At 32.6% G+C, this 16,895-nt stretch overlaps 1 protein-coding gene across 8 annotated transcripts in view; it reads left to right on the forward strand.

Annotated features, from left to right (window-relative positions):
- LOC119078436 (neuronal acetylcholine receptor subunit alpha-7) overlaps nucleotides 1-16,895 on the forward strand; it is a 171,381-nt gene that overhangs the window by 106,597 nt on the left and 47,889 nt on the right. For all 8 annotated transcript variants that reach the window (XM_037185954.1, XM_037185955.1, XM_037185956.1 and 5 more), the window contains one exon: nucleotides 12,104-12,213. In XM_037185954.1, the coding sequence (XP_037041849.1) occupies nucleotides 12,104-12,213 (110 nt within the window). The remainder of the gene's footprint in view (nucleotides 1-12,103; nucleotides 12,214-16,895) is intronic.

The raw sequence follows: 16,895 nt of genomic DNA on the forward strand, positions 1-16,895 counted from the left end.
AACAAAATTCATAGGAAGACTCTATTTTTCAATTTTTTAACTCTTTATGTAAATGACTGTTTTAGTTTTAAAATTCGACATCTCCATCCTCCTACAAGATAGAGACAGTAAACTCTGTTGTTCGTATCGTCCACAAACCCACTGGCTTGCAACAAAAAGTTACAAGTGAATATTTAATGTACTTTTCCAAGATTGATGTAAGTGATTGGAAATTGTACAGAAACCGAATCCTTTACCATCCGTTGTTCTCTCACCAAAAAAAAAAAAAATTTGAATGAAAATGAAAAACGAAATGAAAGAAATGTCTCCTAAGACAAGTAATCCCGTTTCGAAATATACACCCGTATGATATATTTGTGAAAACCCCATTATACTTCTGTCATTGAACGAATTCTAAATGGTTAGGGACGTAAGCAGTGCCGGAGCAGAGTCATAGTCATTTTTTTTCTTTGAGCAATTTTCTTTTCCAACTTTTCATTCGTGGAAGTGACGAAGACTAAGGAGTCTCTTTCTTTTGATTAAATTAAATTAATACCGACCATCTCGGTTTAATGTGGATTTTATTGAAATGAAAAGTGCAGTGACAAGAAAAAGATATTTTCGAATTAGTACTTTCTGAACCTCGAATCGACTGAAACGAAGCGACTGCGGAAAATTGTTTTGACTTGTTCTACATTTTTTGAAAATAATACCCGTCAATTCGAACTAGTAGTTTCTATCATTAAAATCCCTAGTAAATGCTGAGTCGAGGGGTATGTTGACAAAAAAATTTCGAGAAGAAAGAATCCTCTGAGGATTTTCTATGATTTTTTGAGGATTTTCTAACCCGTTTTTGCTGAACTTTCCAGGATTTTCACTGACTTTTAAGGATTTTCTTTTTACGGTTTGAGGATATCCATGGATTTTCCGAGAATATTTTTTTGAGGATGTTATTCGATTTTAGAAATTATCTTTTTTTAGGGATTTTCTTCGAATTTAGGGATTTCTGTTCAATTTTTTTGTATTGTTTTATGTATACGCTTAGGTTTTCGGAAGTGATGTGTAGATTTTGGGTAACGAATTTTCGCCGATTTTGCTCTAACATTAAATTAGAAATAAAATGTGCTCATTCTATGAAGTTCCCATCTAGTTCAGTAATTTGACTTTCAAAAAATTAATCGCTCTTCTCTGTGCTTACTTTACTATGTTATGTAGTGGTATTAACCATAATTTACTGCGGATTTACTTAGCATTTAAAGAATTTGGGCAAGTGTACCGCATTTCCTATGCATTTATCTGACCCTGTTCCACCACTTAACCGATTCGTTTATCCATCGGCAGATTTTTTGTGTGATAAAATTTTCACCAAACAGGTTCAGTACGAATTCCTGTCTGTTGACAACAAAAAAATAAATAAAAAGGAAAAAAAATCCCGTAAATATTTTTCGATATGAATATTAATGCAATGATTGTATCGCATAAAAGCAACGCAACCGCACACATAAAAATAGGTGGAATGAATGTGAGATTTATCTCAAAATGCAAAAGCATCCGAATAACCTCTCACAAATGTATACATTTTTTGATCGTAAATATAATTCTTAAACACGAAATTCGCCAAATACACGGCAACATAAATCTAATATTTTGCGATATAATATTTTCCGAAAATTCATATCACATAGACTATGATAGTCTATATAAAAAAACGAGTAAAATGAAAAAAAAAAACAGAAAATCCCCGGTGTGCTGTCAAACACAAAAATTTTCTTTAACCGCATTTTCGTATTTATTTCGCAACATCATAATATCTCTATAGATCTATCTGTGTGTGTACTCTCCTCGTAAATGTACTATCAACATCAATGTTATGATTTTATACGAACCGAGAGTAGGTATCAGACTGATGATGATGACTATGTAACATAATATGCAGATGAAAATTTGGTGGCGTTACATGTGAGGATAGATGGATAAATGTATATTTTATATACGTGTAGCTCATATATAAATACACAGACGTGTGGCATGTGTATACACAGGTTAAAACATATAAAATAAGTTTTCATAAATTCTATTCCCATGTCATACGAAAACATCAAAAATATTGTTTATTACATTATCAAGTACGTCCCCCATATATAACATGACATACAATTTAGCTATGCAAATTTTTCATTTTCTGCGTTTTAAATCGAATTCGCAAATATTAAACAATTCATTAACTTTTCCATATCATATTCAAGTGGATATAAATAAAATGAAATAAAATACAGCGAATCCCTTTGCAATTGTGCCATATTGTGTGTACGTGTATTTGATATTTATATTGATTTGAAATTGTTTGCTGCTACTCTCTACTGCTATTACTTGACAGTATAAAATCAACACACACAGCAACGACATTATTTTCTATAGATCAATACAATTAAATCAAATATTCAATTAACTTCTCTGTTTTATTTTTTATTCGGAAAACATCTTCTGGCTTATCCACGTTCTCAATTTATTATTTCCCATTTGTATTTGGACGGGGTGGTGATTGTAAAATGTTCCTTCGATTTCGCAATTTTAGTCCTATCCACATTTTTCATTCATTTGTCGTCGGCTAATTACGTTTCTAATTATTTATTGACTTTTTATTAGTCTTCTGTGGGTGGTACATGTAATGAAAAGTATGTTATTTTGACCGAGACTGTCTAGTACATTGCCGACGACAATTATCTGTGACATTGAGTCATCAAATCTATTACCTCCTTTGATCTAACTTTTTTTTTTGTCAAAACATTGGTACAAAATCTTCTACTTCATTAGTTTTAACATGCAATTATCTATATAAGACAGCCTTAATCAGTGCTCATTGCATAGCCATGTCATCTTTGTCGATAACATTAGCCTGTTACAGACGGCAAGCGTATGGCCAGTATTATTATCGGGTCTATAACTTCAATCGATCAAAGAATTTTTGATCGGTTGATTCCGAATCTTCTACTTCAATTTTTTTTTACATGCTCTTTACTTCAGAACAATATTACCCATTCTTTTTGTCTTCGTTATCGATAACGGATGAATAGCCGTATGTGACATGTTAACACATTCAAAATAATTGCAGCCTGTCAACTTTTGGCACCCTGGACTTTACTTTAATAGTCGTGGAATGTCTCCAAATAAATTTCGAAAAATCTAGAATTCAGTTTTGGATTTTTAGAAATTTATTTGGAGACATTCCTCGACTATTTAAGTAAAGTCCAGGGTGCCGAAAGTTGGCAAGCCGCAATTATTTTCAATGTGTTAACCTGTTACAGACGGCTGTCATCTGTTATCGACAACGACAGTAATAATAAACGACAAGCTCTGACTACAGAGGTCTTATATAGCGAAAAACATGTTCAAAACAAATGAAGTAAAAGATTTCTGAGATCAATCTCTGAAAATCTTCGATCAAATGAAGTAATAGACCAGATAGTAAAACTGTTAATATGCTTTCCGTCTGTGACAGGTTAAAGATTAAATAAACACCAGTTATTATCTAGCCCAACAGTGGCGTCGCGTATACGGGAAATTGTCTCCCACGAAAAAAGTTACGGGCACGTTCATGAAATGGAGGACAATTTCTACATTTCAATAAAGAGTAGTTGCCAAAACAGATCTTCAACATTGACTTTCGGTAGTGTGAGCTCAGAAAAATAATGAACGTAGCCAAAGTCGGTGTCTCTGCACCTCAAGTGTCAAAATAAAACATTTTTAAATCTATACTTTTCATGTTTCACTACTTTCGATGCCCTCAGCATGTAAAATACTATTAATATCCTTGTCGAATAAATACTTTTGTCTCATTTGTCCACTATTGTCTACTACTTCCGTTGAACTAAAGTATTTCAATAGATTCACTCGTAATACTTCACTTCAAGTATTTCACGGTATCTTATTCCTCCTTTTTCATGTGGACAGAAGGGACAATATTCTTTAGCTCCCAAAGGACTCTGGATACTATAGAATTTGTTGTCATCATATTCATTAATATTTCAATGGACCTCAATATTGTGGTAAATTGCTAGTGATTACTTATTGAAGTTGACCGACCTAATCACGGTTTTATTATGGTAATGTTCCGTCCACGTGTCAGAACAATATTGTTGATATGATGGTAAAAGAAGATCAGGGACTATTTTTGGAAAAACATTTTCCTAATTTTTTCCTAATTTTCCTTTTTTTTATTTTTACAAAATTTTCCAAAAAAGTTTTTTTATAGAAATTAAGGAAAATCTACGAAAATTGAAGAAAATATGAGACAACATTTCCCCAAAAATAGTCATATATTACGTCTTGGTCTGGAGATTTGAAATAACAATATCCAAACAATTACGTAAGGCGTTTTCCTTGCGAAGCCCTGCAATTAAATTATCTTCCAAATATATTTTTTTGGTTAAGCTCAACTCATCATCGCCTCTATGAATAATATTCTCTGTTCTCATATTCGTTTTCTTCTTCAAAAATAAGTCCTGGAATCTAAATTATATAAACAGCGTCATTCTTGGGTGCCCAATTAGCAAGTCTCTTGTTTCCAGGAAATTATCATCCAGAGTTGAGTCATTTCTTCTCAGCTCTGTTGCCGCTGATATGCATAAATAGTTGTAATTGATTTATGCTGTAGCAGTTTTCAGTAGGGAACAAACCATCGAAACCAATTTCGATAATTGAACAGTTAATGAGTAAGTACATATTGTTGGGTTGACATGTTACACACACAGTACATAATATACTCGACATAAGCACCGATTGCTTTGTAACAAAGCGTTAAATGTTATCATTACTTGACCTGATGAAATGCATTCAATACATACATCATAGGTGGAAAGCTAATTTCAGAATTAATTAGTTACCATACCAAATGGTATTACACAACGATCATTTCATTGTCTATGATGTGTAGCATGTGTTGAGTTGAGTGCTGAGGTTAACGTATCAAATCTTTGTCTTTGTGCGAATATATTATCAATTTGCTGAACTTCATTGTTTGTATTTAAGGGGCACAAAGACACTCTTTCATTCGGGAATTAAACCAACAATTCTTGTGTAAATAAGTCCATCGTGTGACCCAGCATCAAAGTGCCGAAACAAATATTTTCTCAGCATGGTGACGAAAAGAAAAACTTTCATTTCCTTCGACGAGAAAAACGTTGTATTCAGCACAGTTATACATAAATGCCTGTTCAGGAACTAGATGTGTACTAGATGTGTGAACTAGATCGGGGACGCAGGCTCATGAATCGATGGCATAAATAATTATTTTCGGAAATATGGACCTAGATTTTAATCTTTTAGGGATTAACACAGGCCCGGACTGACCGATCGAATATTTTCTGGAATTAAAATTTAATTCTGCCGGGAATTACTTTCATTTAACCCCAAATCATTGAGTTTTTGAGGAATTACAGTTTTATTTTGTGAGACCATAGTTCGAATTCCAAAGAAATTTCAACTGTTGTGTCATCTGGTATCATTAGTTGGGAAAGCTAAGCTTATTTTGAATCACTTTTACAAAGAAATTAATTCCTCGTGCTATTAAAAATTCAATAAAAATGCAATTATGAATTGCACGATGGCACGTCAGTTCGAACACCCTCGTTCGTACCTCACTATATTTTTCTAACAGAATGTTAAAAGAGTTACTTCATTTTTTTCCGTATTTTTTGTATCCTTACTACAGGGAGATGCGGCAAATCAGAAACAAAACTACATTTTTTTTACATCTTTTAAAAAAAAATTCTATTTAAAATCGCTTGATAAGATTTTAGTGTAGACAATTGAGTCGTACAACTTTACTATTGCATAGAAAAATAGGTCAGCATCCTCTTAAATTTTTTGTGTAACAGTAACTTATTAACCGTACGAAGAAACACCTTTGGATTTTTGGCTAAAACATGAAGAATCGATTTTTTTAACTGTGAAAATTCTATGTCTCCAGTTTCGTGGCTGATCACAATGTGAATGTGAGATACTCTCAGAGTTCTACAACAACCAAATACAAAGTATACAGTACAAGGTTCCAAAAATAACCAAATAAAATTGTACCAAGTCATACAAATCGAAACACTCCGATCCGAAACATGTTTCGAAGACTCTGCAGAATTCTGCGAATCTTGAAGACAGTGATACCGTACATCAAATGCAATGGAGGCGAAGGGAAAATGAATTTTGCCTGGTTTATGGTCCTCATAGACAGAGGACCTCGGCATTGCACGATATTTGTTTCTAAATTTGGTCACCCATGTCAAAAATGGTCTAAAATATCAGTCGATACTGTCCAGAATCTGGAAATAATCTGCAATTCTGGAAAAATTGGTCACTTACATCAAACGCAATGGAGGCGAAACGAAATTTAATTTTGTCTGGTTTATGGCATACATAGACAGAGGACCTGGGCATTGCACGATATTTATTCCAAAACAGGGTCACCCATATCAAAAATAGCGTGAAAAATGGGTAAATAAACCGTCGTTACCGTGCAATATTGCACGGTATCGACTGATTTCAAACTAATATTTCGACTTATTTTTGATATGGGTGACCCTGTTTTGGAATAAATATCGTGCAATGCCCAGGTCCTCTGTCTATGTATGCCATAAACCAGACAAAATTAAATTTCGTTTCGCCTCCATTGCGTTTGATGTAAGTGACCAATTTTTCCAGAATTGCAGATTATTTCCAGATTCTGGACAGTATCGACTGATATTTTAGACCATTTTTGACATGGGTGACCAAATTTAGAAACAAATATCGTGCAATGCCGAGGTCCTCTGTCTATGAGGACCATAAACCAGGCAAAATTCATTTTCCCTTCGCTTCCATTGCATTTGATGTACGGTATCACTGTCTTCAAGATTCGCAGAATTTTGCAGAGTCTTCGAAACATGTTTCGGATCGGAGTGTTTCGATTTGTATGACTTGGTACAATTTTATTTGGTTATTTTTGGAACCTTGTACTGTATACTTTGTATTTGGTTGTTGTAGAACTCTGAGAGTATCTCACATTCACATTGTGATCAGCCACGAAACTGGAGACATAGAATTTTCACAGTTAAAAAAATCGATTCTTCATGTTTTAGCCAAAAATCCAAAGGTGTTTCTTCGTACGGTTAATAAGTTACTGTTACACAAAAAATTTAAGAGGATGCTGACCTATTTTTCTATGCAATAGTAAAGTTGTACGACTCAATTGTCTACACTAAAATCTTATCAAGCGATTTTAAATAGAATTTTTTTTAAAAGATGTAAATAAAAAATGTAGTTTTGTTTCTGATTTCCCGCATCTCCCAGGCAGAGTTTCTCAGAGCTCATTTTCCTTTTTACAACAATATCGTCGTTTAAACTCTAATGTCATTACTTAGTCCCAATTTTAATCCCTGTAGGAATTACATTTCTTCGGCATCTAGCTGGGATTAAAAATCATCACCAAAAGAATTACAATCAAAAAGTAATTTCAATCCCGTTTTTTTTAATCTGTGTAAGTAGTATAAAAGCTTGTCATCGATACAAATCCAACCTTAAAATTTCATTTCTTCAAGGATCAATACGCCACGTGGATCTAAATATCCAAGCATCTGAATTAAAAGCAAAACCTATACATTACCCGTCATAAAAGAAAATGACGATACCAATTATGGAAACAATGTCGCTTTCGCTTATAAAATTTTCATCGAAATTTCAAATTAGACACACAATTTCAATCCCAATCCTGGCATATTCGAGCGCATTAAATGAAATTAAAAAGATTTCGATTCAAATTAACTTTTAAATTTCAAAAAATGTTTTCTAATTGTAAATGATAAAGATATCCGAGCATCCGAGATATATTTCTTTTATTATATCGTATGGATAGTAGGGGTATTCATTCATTCATCCCAATGTATTGTATACATATATACCGTCGGCTATGACGAATAAATATTACAGAAACAGATAGGCCATTTTTTCCCTCTGTATTCTAAGAAAAAAGAAAGAAGGAAAAGTTATTAATGAGGGTGTGCTGCAAAACATGATGATCAGGAATGTGGATAAATAAATATACAACAAGCACATCCATTTCTACGTAAAAACGTACCGAATATTTCTCTCAAACTCTATAACATAAATGATAAGACACATCTTTCAATCAAACCATTAACAATTGTGAACCACGTTGGTTGTGCACGACTCGCACGTCCACAATGACTTCCAGAGCCATAGTTCAATTGTTATTTATTGAAAAATCATTTTCGTTGAGAGAACGTTTGGAGTGTGTGGGACTCTAGCGGTAACGGTCTTAGTAATAAGAAAAACTTTTGGTTTGAAAGTCAAGTCAACTGGATTTCAATTTAAAGAAAGGATTCCTTTGACGAAATTTTACGATACGATTTTCTACTTAACAAGCACTCAAGTTAATTGCGAGCTTTAAAAAATGTGAGTCTAACCAAGCGTAATATACGAAAATATTCGACGTTGTGATGTTGAATTTTTGAATATATATTTTTTTCGTCTCCATTTCTTATTTATAATGGGATGTTAAGCAAATATAAATATAAACGTTGACTGTATAAACATGAGTAAGTAGAAAATCATAGATTTTTGTCGGTATGATGTTGGTACACACAGCCATGTTATAGCTTTAATATTGAAGTAAGGATAACCAAGCTGTTACGTCTCGAAATATTATTGAGAAAAAACAATGAATGGTGAACATAAATCATGTTGACAAATAATATTAAAATATTTGAAAAAGCTCTTCCTCACTAACATCGCGTTATTGACACATGTTCACAGTTCACGAACAATGCTGAATGTTAAAAAATGTGTTTACACGGTTCGATTATAGGGTGTTAGTTAACAAATATTCGAAAATCATAACGCAGGTGTCGACACCACTTTTTCAAATTGATTACAATGTCAGAAAGATAAGGCATTCGGTCGATTGTTGCGTTTTCTAATCAGAGACTGGGCATGCAGAAGAACTTTTTTAGGCTCTTTGAGAACATCCTGAGGGACAAATAATCGAGTATTTTGAGTGCAAAAGGATTTGATAAAAAAAAACCTCAAAGGGTGTTCTGAGGATTTTTAAGTAGTTTTCAAAGTATTTTACGTGATTTTTTCTGTTACGCCATTTGAATTCATCCCCAACTCACTTACTTGTTTGGTGCATCAAGTTTATGATGTGACGGTATGCCCCATCAATCTCCAAAATATTCGCCTGCATGCAAACAACTCCTTCACCAAATGTCATTTATCATTATTTCAGTCTAATTCCTGACTGCAAAGATATATTGGTTACTCTGCTACGTTTCAATTATATTGGAATGTGAATCACAACATTAAAGGTACCGGTTGTCTCTTCTACGTTTATCACATTTAAATTTTAGATTTGTTCAACTTGCGTTTATTGTTAAGCGATTCACAATTGTTTCAATATTAGAAGACTTCTTGTGTCAAACTAACATATTCTACGGACAATTTCAATTATACCGATTTCGACATCTCAAACCAAACGATTTTCCTTTACAACAATGGCTCGTGGAGTTGTTCGTTAGCATAGAAAATGTTCATTTAATTGGGCACAATGAGAACACATATAGAAATGGCACCGAAGGGAATTTCATATCTGAATGTTTCAGAAATACTTTTTTTAGGATGGAATCGTTTTGTAATTAACAGACAGACTCGTATCAGCTCTGTTAACTAATAGAGAACTAATAAGAAAATGTGCTACATAGCTTCTAATGTCTCATTGGTGTATTGTGTCCCTCAAAATAAAATTTCGGAATTCTAAATGTACGTCGGAGACTGTAGGACCTAATTGAATTAACGATTGAGATATATACAACAATTTCATTTTTGGGGAATTGATAGAATGAACAATAAATTTTTTTGATACCAACATTGAAAAATGATACTTTCGCCCCGCATATGAGGGGCGAAAGTAAAAAAATGCATCCCACGGGGAGAAAGTACTTAACGAAGAGCGAACGCAACTGAACGAACAGCGAAAGTGACTGACGTCACAGAAAATGAGAGAAATGAGTCGAGTTGTCAACAAAATCCGCTCATATTATGCAGAATACTTTGATCAAAATTGTAAAACACTGTGCGCCAGTGTTCTTATTGAAATTAGCATACAAAGTTGATACTTTTTGTTACTGAATGATTTGTTAGTTATATCTTAATTTTTGTGTGTGTTATTGTTGTGATGGCTAAATTATTAAATTTTTCATATACCCCCATTTTCCCCATTTTCTGGCTAAATGCCTTTTTATTTCAACATTTTGTTGCGATGTTTGCGATACGTATCAATTTTCAATGTTGGTATCAAAAAAAATAGTATGAACGACTCGGGCCAAAAGTAAAAAAATTCAACCTGTGCGATTAGAGCCCTTGCCTTCGGCGCGGGCTCCAACTCTCGCACACGGTTGAATTTTTTCACTTTCGCCCCTTGTCATTCAATGTACTATTCCGAGCAAAACGTTTTAGTATTTTTCATTTAGCGGCCAGAAATGCGCATGTGAGTATTGAGTACAAAACGAGTTTTCATTATTATTCCTTCGACTCCTATAATGTGCAGCATTGAAAAGCAATTATAACGAACAAATCATCAGATTTTCTCCCATAAATGGTAGTCTAAAAGATTTTTTTAAGAATACTCTAAAATGTCATTTGTTGTCCTAGCTGAATCGTCATTTATGGACTTCCTATCATTTATTCACCTCAAGTTGTCTATTCACCTTTTGTCATTTATCAACCTCCAGTCCTTCTTCTGATCTACTGACCTCATATAACTTATTGACCTTCTGTCATTTATTGACCTTCTGTCATTTATTGAGCTTCTGTCATTTATTGACATTCTGTCATTTATTGACCTTCTGTCATTTATTGACCTTCTGTCATTTATTGACCTTCTGTCATTTATAGACCTTATGTCATTTATTGACCTATGTCATTTATTGACCTTATATCGTTTATTGACCTTTTGTCAATCATTGACATTCTGTCGTTTATTGTCATTCGATCATTTATGTCGTTTATTGACCTTCTGTCATTCATTAACCTTCTGTCATTCATTGACCTTCTGTCATTCATTGACCTTCTGTCATTTATTGACCTTCTGTCATTTATTGACCTTCGATCATTTATTGTCGCTATATTTTATATTAGCTTTGTGGGAAATATTCGATATTTTTCCCAATAAACAAATTGTTTGAAATCTGAGTATGTGTCAGTAATGCACATAAAATATACGGCATGGACCTAAGACGATGTATAAAGACAACCTATGTCTAAATGCTCCGTTTGATGTCCCTGTCATACAGTCTTCGAAATTTCAAATGTCTCACTGTCAAATTTTTATGAGAATTTCATTGTGTCATTGCAAAATCACAATGACATTCTTTGAAAAAAATGACAGTGAGACATTTGAAATGTTAAAGCCTGTATAATATTCTATTACATAACTTGGCAAAAATGACAAATGGAAATTCAAGTTTTTGTATCTTTCTTGACTTCGGCTACGTATCGGATATACAAAATTTACACGAAAACTTTCAGAATTTTATTCCTAGTTATGCAAATGACCATTTTTTTAAAGACATATAAAACACATTTCCGAGTCACATCCAATCCGAAATATTATATTTCGCTCGTCGTCTTTTTAATATTAATTTATTCTCATCCTTTATTTCATAATATAAATAATAATGCCCTGTCACTGACAAAATGACAATCCAGAGATTGTGTCACACGATATGAGTGTGCTCTTTGTTTACCCCCGGTTTTAGTGGCACAGACATTTGAAAATATAAAAAAAATAATTTCTTTTTCAAATGTCATGTGTTATAAAAGAAGAACAACAAAAAATGGAAAATGGAATTAAATGTGAAAAAAGTCATTAGCAGAAAACTGCATGTTGTTGTGGCTGTAACGAACAATGTAAATGTTTTAGTGTAGCTGATTATATTGTATTTAGTGCTTGTTTGTTCGGTTGAATAAAAATAAATTAATGTAAAACAATTATTCGACAAAAAAACCAACCAACAAAACTTTAAATTAACTTTATTTTGTGGATAAAATAAATAATTCATTCATTCATCCAATGTGATAGGAATGGATCGACTATAATTTGAAATGGAACGATTCCGAATACGGTGGAGTGAAGGATTTGCGAATAACACCAAATAAATTATGGAAACCCGACGTTCTGATGTATAACAGGTCAGTTATCCGTTTCTAGCGTGTATATTTTTGCATATATAGAAAGCTTTAACAATATTCTATTTATCCAGTAAAATTAACAAACAAAAAGAACTAATTAACAAATTTACCTTGATACCCCCCATCCCCACCTCCAAACAATTAACAACAATTTCTCAAAAATAATTTATTTCTATTATTGTTTTTGTGTTTGTTTATCCGCTATACTAACCGCCTCTAACTTAAAAAGCTTATCAAATTAAACAATATTTAAAAACTATAAAGTAGTTAGCTGCAATTAAACATTAATTTTTGAATATAAATTAATTATATTTAGAAGAAAGTATGGGTCCTCAAGTGTGCAGTTTACGTAAATTGGTTTCTATATATATTTATAACCTTTTGTTTTGTGTTTGTTTCTCTATAGTTAAAATTTTTAGTATAAATCATTCTAATTAACCTCTATACCAACATTAGGTTAAATATATCAACACAAAATATCAGATAGTTTCTCACATTTATTGGTTTGTTTTCTATGTTAGTCTGTGACTAACAATTTATACATATCGAGAGCAACACTACCGAAGAACGTAACTAGCTATCTTTCATATTATTTAACTGATTTTTATAAAATCCTTTTCCCTAAAAGCTATAATTATTTATGGTGTTTTGAGTCCTAATAAGCTCTATCCGACTGATAGTTTGGACGATATGGTCAAAAAATCCATTGTCACCGACTACCACTACTGCTCTGAAAGTTACAGTGACATAACATGAAGTTTTGCGATTTCAAAGTTGGTAATTATATTGCAGCAACAACATTTCTGGCTTTACCAATGTAATTCCTTTACCAAATATTTTTGAGCACCTTACCGTTATTTCACTCAATTTTTACCAATATTTACCAATATCGGGAAAATATAACGGTAATTGCATTAAGCCTAAACAACGTTCGAATATTACCATCGAGTTTCCATTAAAAACTCAGCTTCTGTTTCAGTTTTTAAACATTCTCTGCGTCGAAATCAGCAAAAAAACTTTTTGTTGAAAGTTTCGTTTACATGTTCCTCATTTTAATACTTTTGAAAAAAATTCTCTTCATGGCACGTTGACCTACTACACGTTTTTTCGAGCAATTATTAATTAATCTACTAGTTCTATTGCGTGGGTAAAGGACAAAAAGGTTTGACTCAAGTTATTGCCATGGAGTATCCTTAACGTCTGTTTCTTTTTTGGTTTTTCAACCATATCTGCCGATCTATTTGGTCGGATGGTGGCAATATGGGTCTCAAAAAATAACAAACATTTCAGGCTTTAGCGAAAAAAAAAGTTTATTCAAATTGATTAAGTAGTTCCAAGAGACATAGTAGTTACGCCCTTTATTAAATGCTGCCCTCGATATATTCATTGGTTCTGATAAAAGTCAACCAATTAATTTTTCAAAACAATATATTTGGATGAGGTAAGAAAATCAATAAACCACAAACCACACACACACAAAATTTTTATTTCAATTTTACCTACTCGTCCAAATCGCCAATACTCAATATATTATATTCATCACAACCACACAAATCCACTTATTCAGTCCTTCCGTCTTCTGTATGCATATAACACAATATATACATCCTGTCGTTATAAAACAAAAAAACCAAAAACAAAAAGTTCATAAAAACATTTCAACCTCAAATATTTCTGTTACACATATTACATTCATCCATCTTTCATATTTAACATATGGATGTAGATATATGTAGTACACACGGATTTTTATGACCTACCTACCTAGCACATGACACACAAAAAAAGCCATGAAAATACACACAGAGCGAAATAAAAAAAAAACATGTCAATGATCACTCAACAAATCAAATGAATAGGAAACTCCCCATTGTTTCGGCTTTTATTTTATCTCTTTCGTTTTTTTTAAACATAATTTTTCATATTGTATGATGTTTTAATTGGATTTTTTGTTTCGTCGTTATCATTTTTGTTGTTTTTTAAGTTCAAAAAAAAAAGAGTAATTCACTGTGCAGATAGTGGTCTAGTGGGGAACATACTAAAAAGTCGACTTGCCGTTATTGTGGGCCCACAAATATTTCCAAATTACATTTAAATTCAATGCCATTGTTTACGAAATATTTTTATGGTTTTTCGGACGTAGAGCTTTTAATTTCATCGGCAAAGATAATGTTTGCCAACCGATGTAAATCAAAATTCAAAAAGATTTTTCGATTAAAAATATTTCGTATGAACAATGGATTTAAACCCATACAGCTAAATCAAATCCCTCTAAATGCAACTGTATGATAAAACAACTTAAAAATAAAAAGAAATAAATTAAATTTAAAAACAAAAGAAAAAATAGATTAATTAAAAACTAAAATTTAAACTAAAAATAGAAAAAAAATAAACTACGTCCGTCAAGACGCTTTAATAATCTCTTCATGTCCATAATAAAGACATGAGATTTGAATATTCCCATTAAATTAAAAAACTCATAAATTCCTTTTAGAAAACACTCTCTGTTCAAGCATCTGTTTAAAGAAAATATTAAAAAAAACATCGTAAGCGGACATAATGAATAAAAAATAATCTCCGTAATACCCCACTAATTAAAATTCATAATTAACCCAAAACGAACAAAAAAAAATTAATTTAAACAATGTGTGCAAAATAAATTTAGCTTTTTGTGCTATATATACTTTAATAGGTTTATTTTTTGAATACATATATATTGATATTGTACATGTTAACCATATATATATATATATAGCGAAAGCGATGTGCTTTTACGTGTTTATTGGAAATGATGTTCAACATAAAATTCGAATTTATTTATTTTTTGATCCTCGTTATTATTTACTTTGCAATTCAATGGTAAATGTTACAGAGTTTTAAAATTAGTGGATTTTTGTTTCAAATCAAACTGTCCAACATATCCTGATGAAAATGCATAAAACATTTTGGCTCAATATATTGCAACTAATTAAACGGAGTTATTTGTCTCCTAATGCGAATCACACAAAAAACCTCCAAAAAAAGAAATAAGTGACGCTAGTTCCTTCAATTAAACTTCCAAAACATCTGATATCAGTTTTTGTGACGCATTCTGTGCTTGAACACGAAAAATTTCTGAATTTCTGTACAAAGAAAATTCTACCAAAAACCTATTGCGTCACAAATGGCAGATTATTCAGTTTTTTTGCCTCCCAATAAGAATATAAGTCAGAGATCTGAAGACCATTCCAAAGTTCACACCGGTGCAGCAGTGTCTTCGTCTTTATCAGGCCTGTGAGCAAACGTCAAATTTATTCCAATTCTTAGCTGCTGGTCGATAAAATGCTGAAAAGTCGATGAATAAGGGCACATCGAGCACAAACATAGAATACATTTTTTGAACCTAATGAGATCAACGGCAGACTCTGTGTTTCTTTCGTACAGACAGGAGCGTTTTTACTTTTTGCTCTGTAAAACACAATTTGGAACCACAAACTCACTTTTCCATTATTCTCCATTATCATCCATTAGAATTAATTAAAATTCTTGTACAAGACAAGGGTGCTGCTTCGGAAAAATTCCATTGTGACACCCTTGTTTTGTTTTTTAAGTTTAATGGATGAAAGAATAGAAAGAATATTGAAACAGTGACGCTGTCGTTCTATATTGTCTACTAGGATACCACTGCTCCTATCATTAGAACGACTAGCAACCAGCCAATCTCTGATTTCCGCCACTTCACTTTCATCGTAGGTTCTATGTTTCTTTTGTAAAGTTAAGCTGTAGAGTCAAAGCATACAATACAATTATTCTTATGCGGCAGCTCCTATCACTAAAGCCACCAAATTTGACACTTTACTTCACAATTCAGTCTTCATGGTAGATTTTAACATCTAACAAATAAGTGAATTTCACTAGTCAAAACGATGTGCTTTGACCTAACACAAACCATCTACAACCCCGCACTTGACTGTGCCATAACAAAAGCAAGCCTGTGTAGTGCACATTGTCAGAAAGACATGAACGTGAGATCACTGACCGTGATTCTACTTGGGTCTCCCCTTTTGCCTCTTAGCTCTTGGTAAACGGGCAGTCCATTAATTTCTCAAATCATGTGTACCAATCATCTACAACCCAGGCAGTGCCGATATCCCATTTCTGCAGAAAGCAAATCACTCCAAATGTTGCGAATTGGATTCATTTTTAATTGTGCGAGTAATAGGCCTCTTTCACTCGGTTTAAACTGACATTTCAGCAGCTAGGTTTCGGCCCTTCTCATTACAAAAACCCTATCGATCAACTGGCAATGAAATCATTCGCAAGCTTGAACTATCTCCAATTGTTTTCTAAGGATAAATCTTTTTCAAATTTAATTTACCTTTATATTTGCATTTTCTGTACGTTCTGTGTGGAGCGTACCCTTTTTGAAAAAAATGGTTTCAACGCAATGGTTCCCTTCCTCTATTTTAAATGTAAATATTCATCAACACCGGAAATGTGTATAACCGAAAATTCGCAATTCAATTCGAATAAAATTTAAATTTGAAATTAAATTCACTTTTTTGTTTCGTTTGTAACACCCTGACATCGCGAATATTATTTTATTTTAACAAAAAATATATAAAAAATGATTAATTAAAGCGCTGTAAATTACAAAAATGAACAAGTTGTGCATATGCGTTTCGCTTTTTTACGTCGTGTGT

The sequence above is a fragment of the Bradysia coprophila genome, unplaced genomic scaffold, assembly GCF_014529535.1.
Source record: "Bradysia coprophila strain Holo2 unplaced genomic scaffold, BU_Bcop_v1 contig_297, whole genome shotgun sequence".
NCBI classification, from domain to species: Eukaryota; Metazoa; Arthropoda; class Insecta; order Diptera; family Sciaridae; genus Bradysia; species Bradysia coprophila.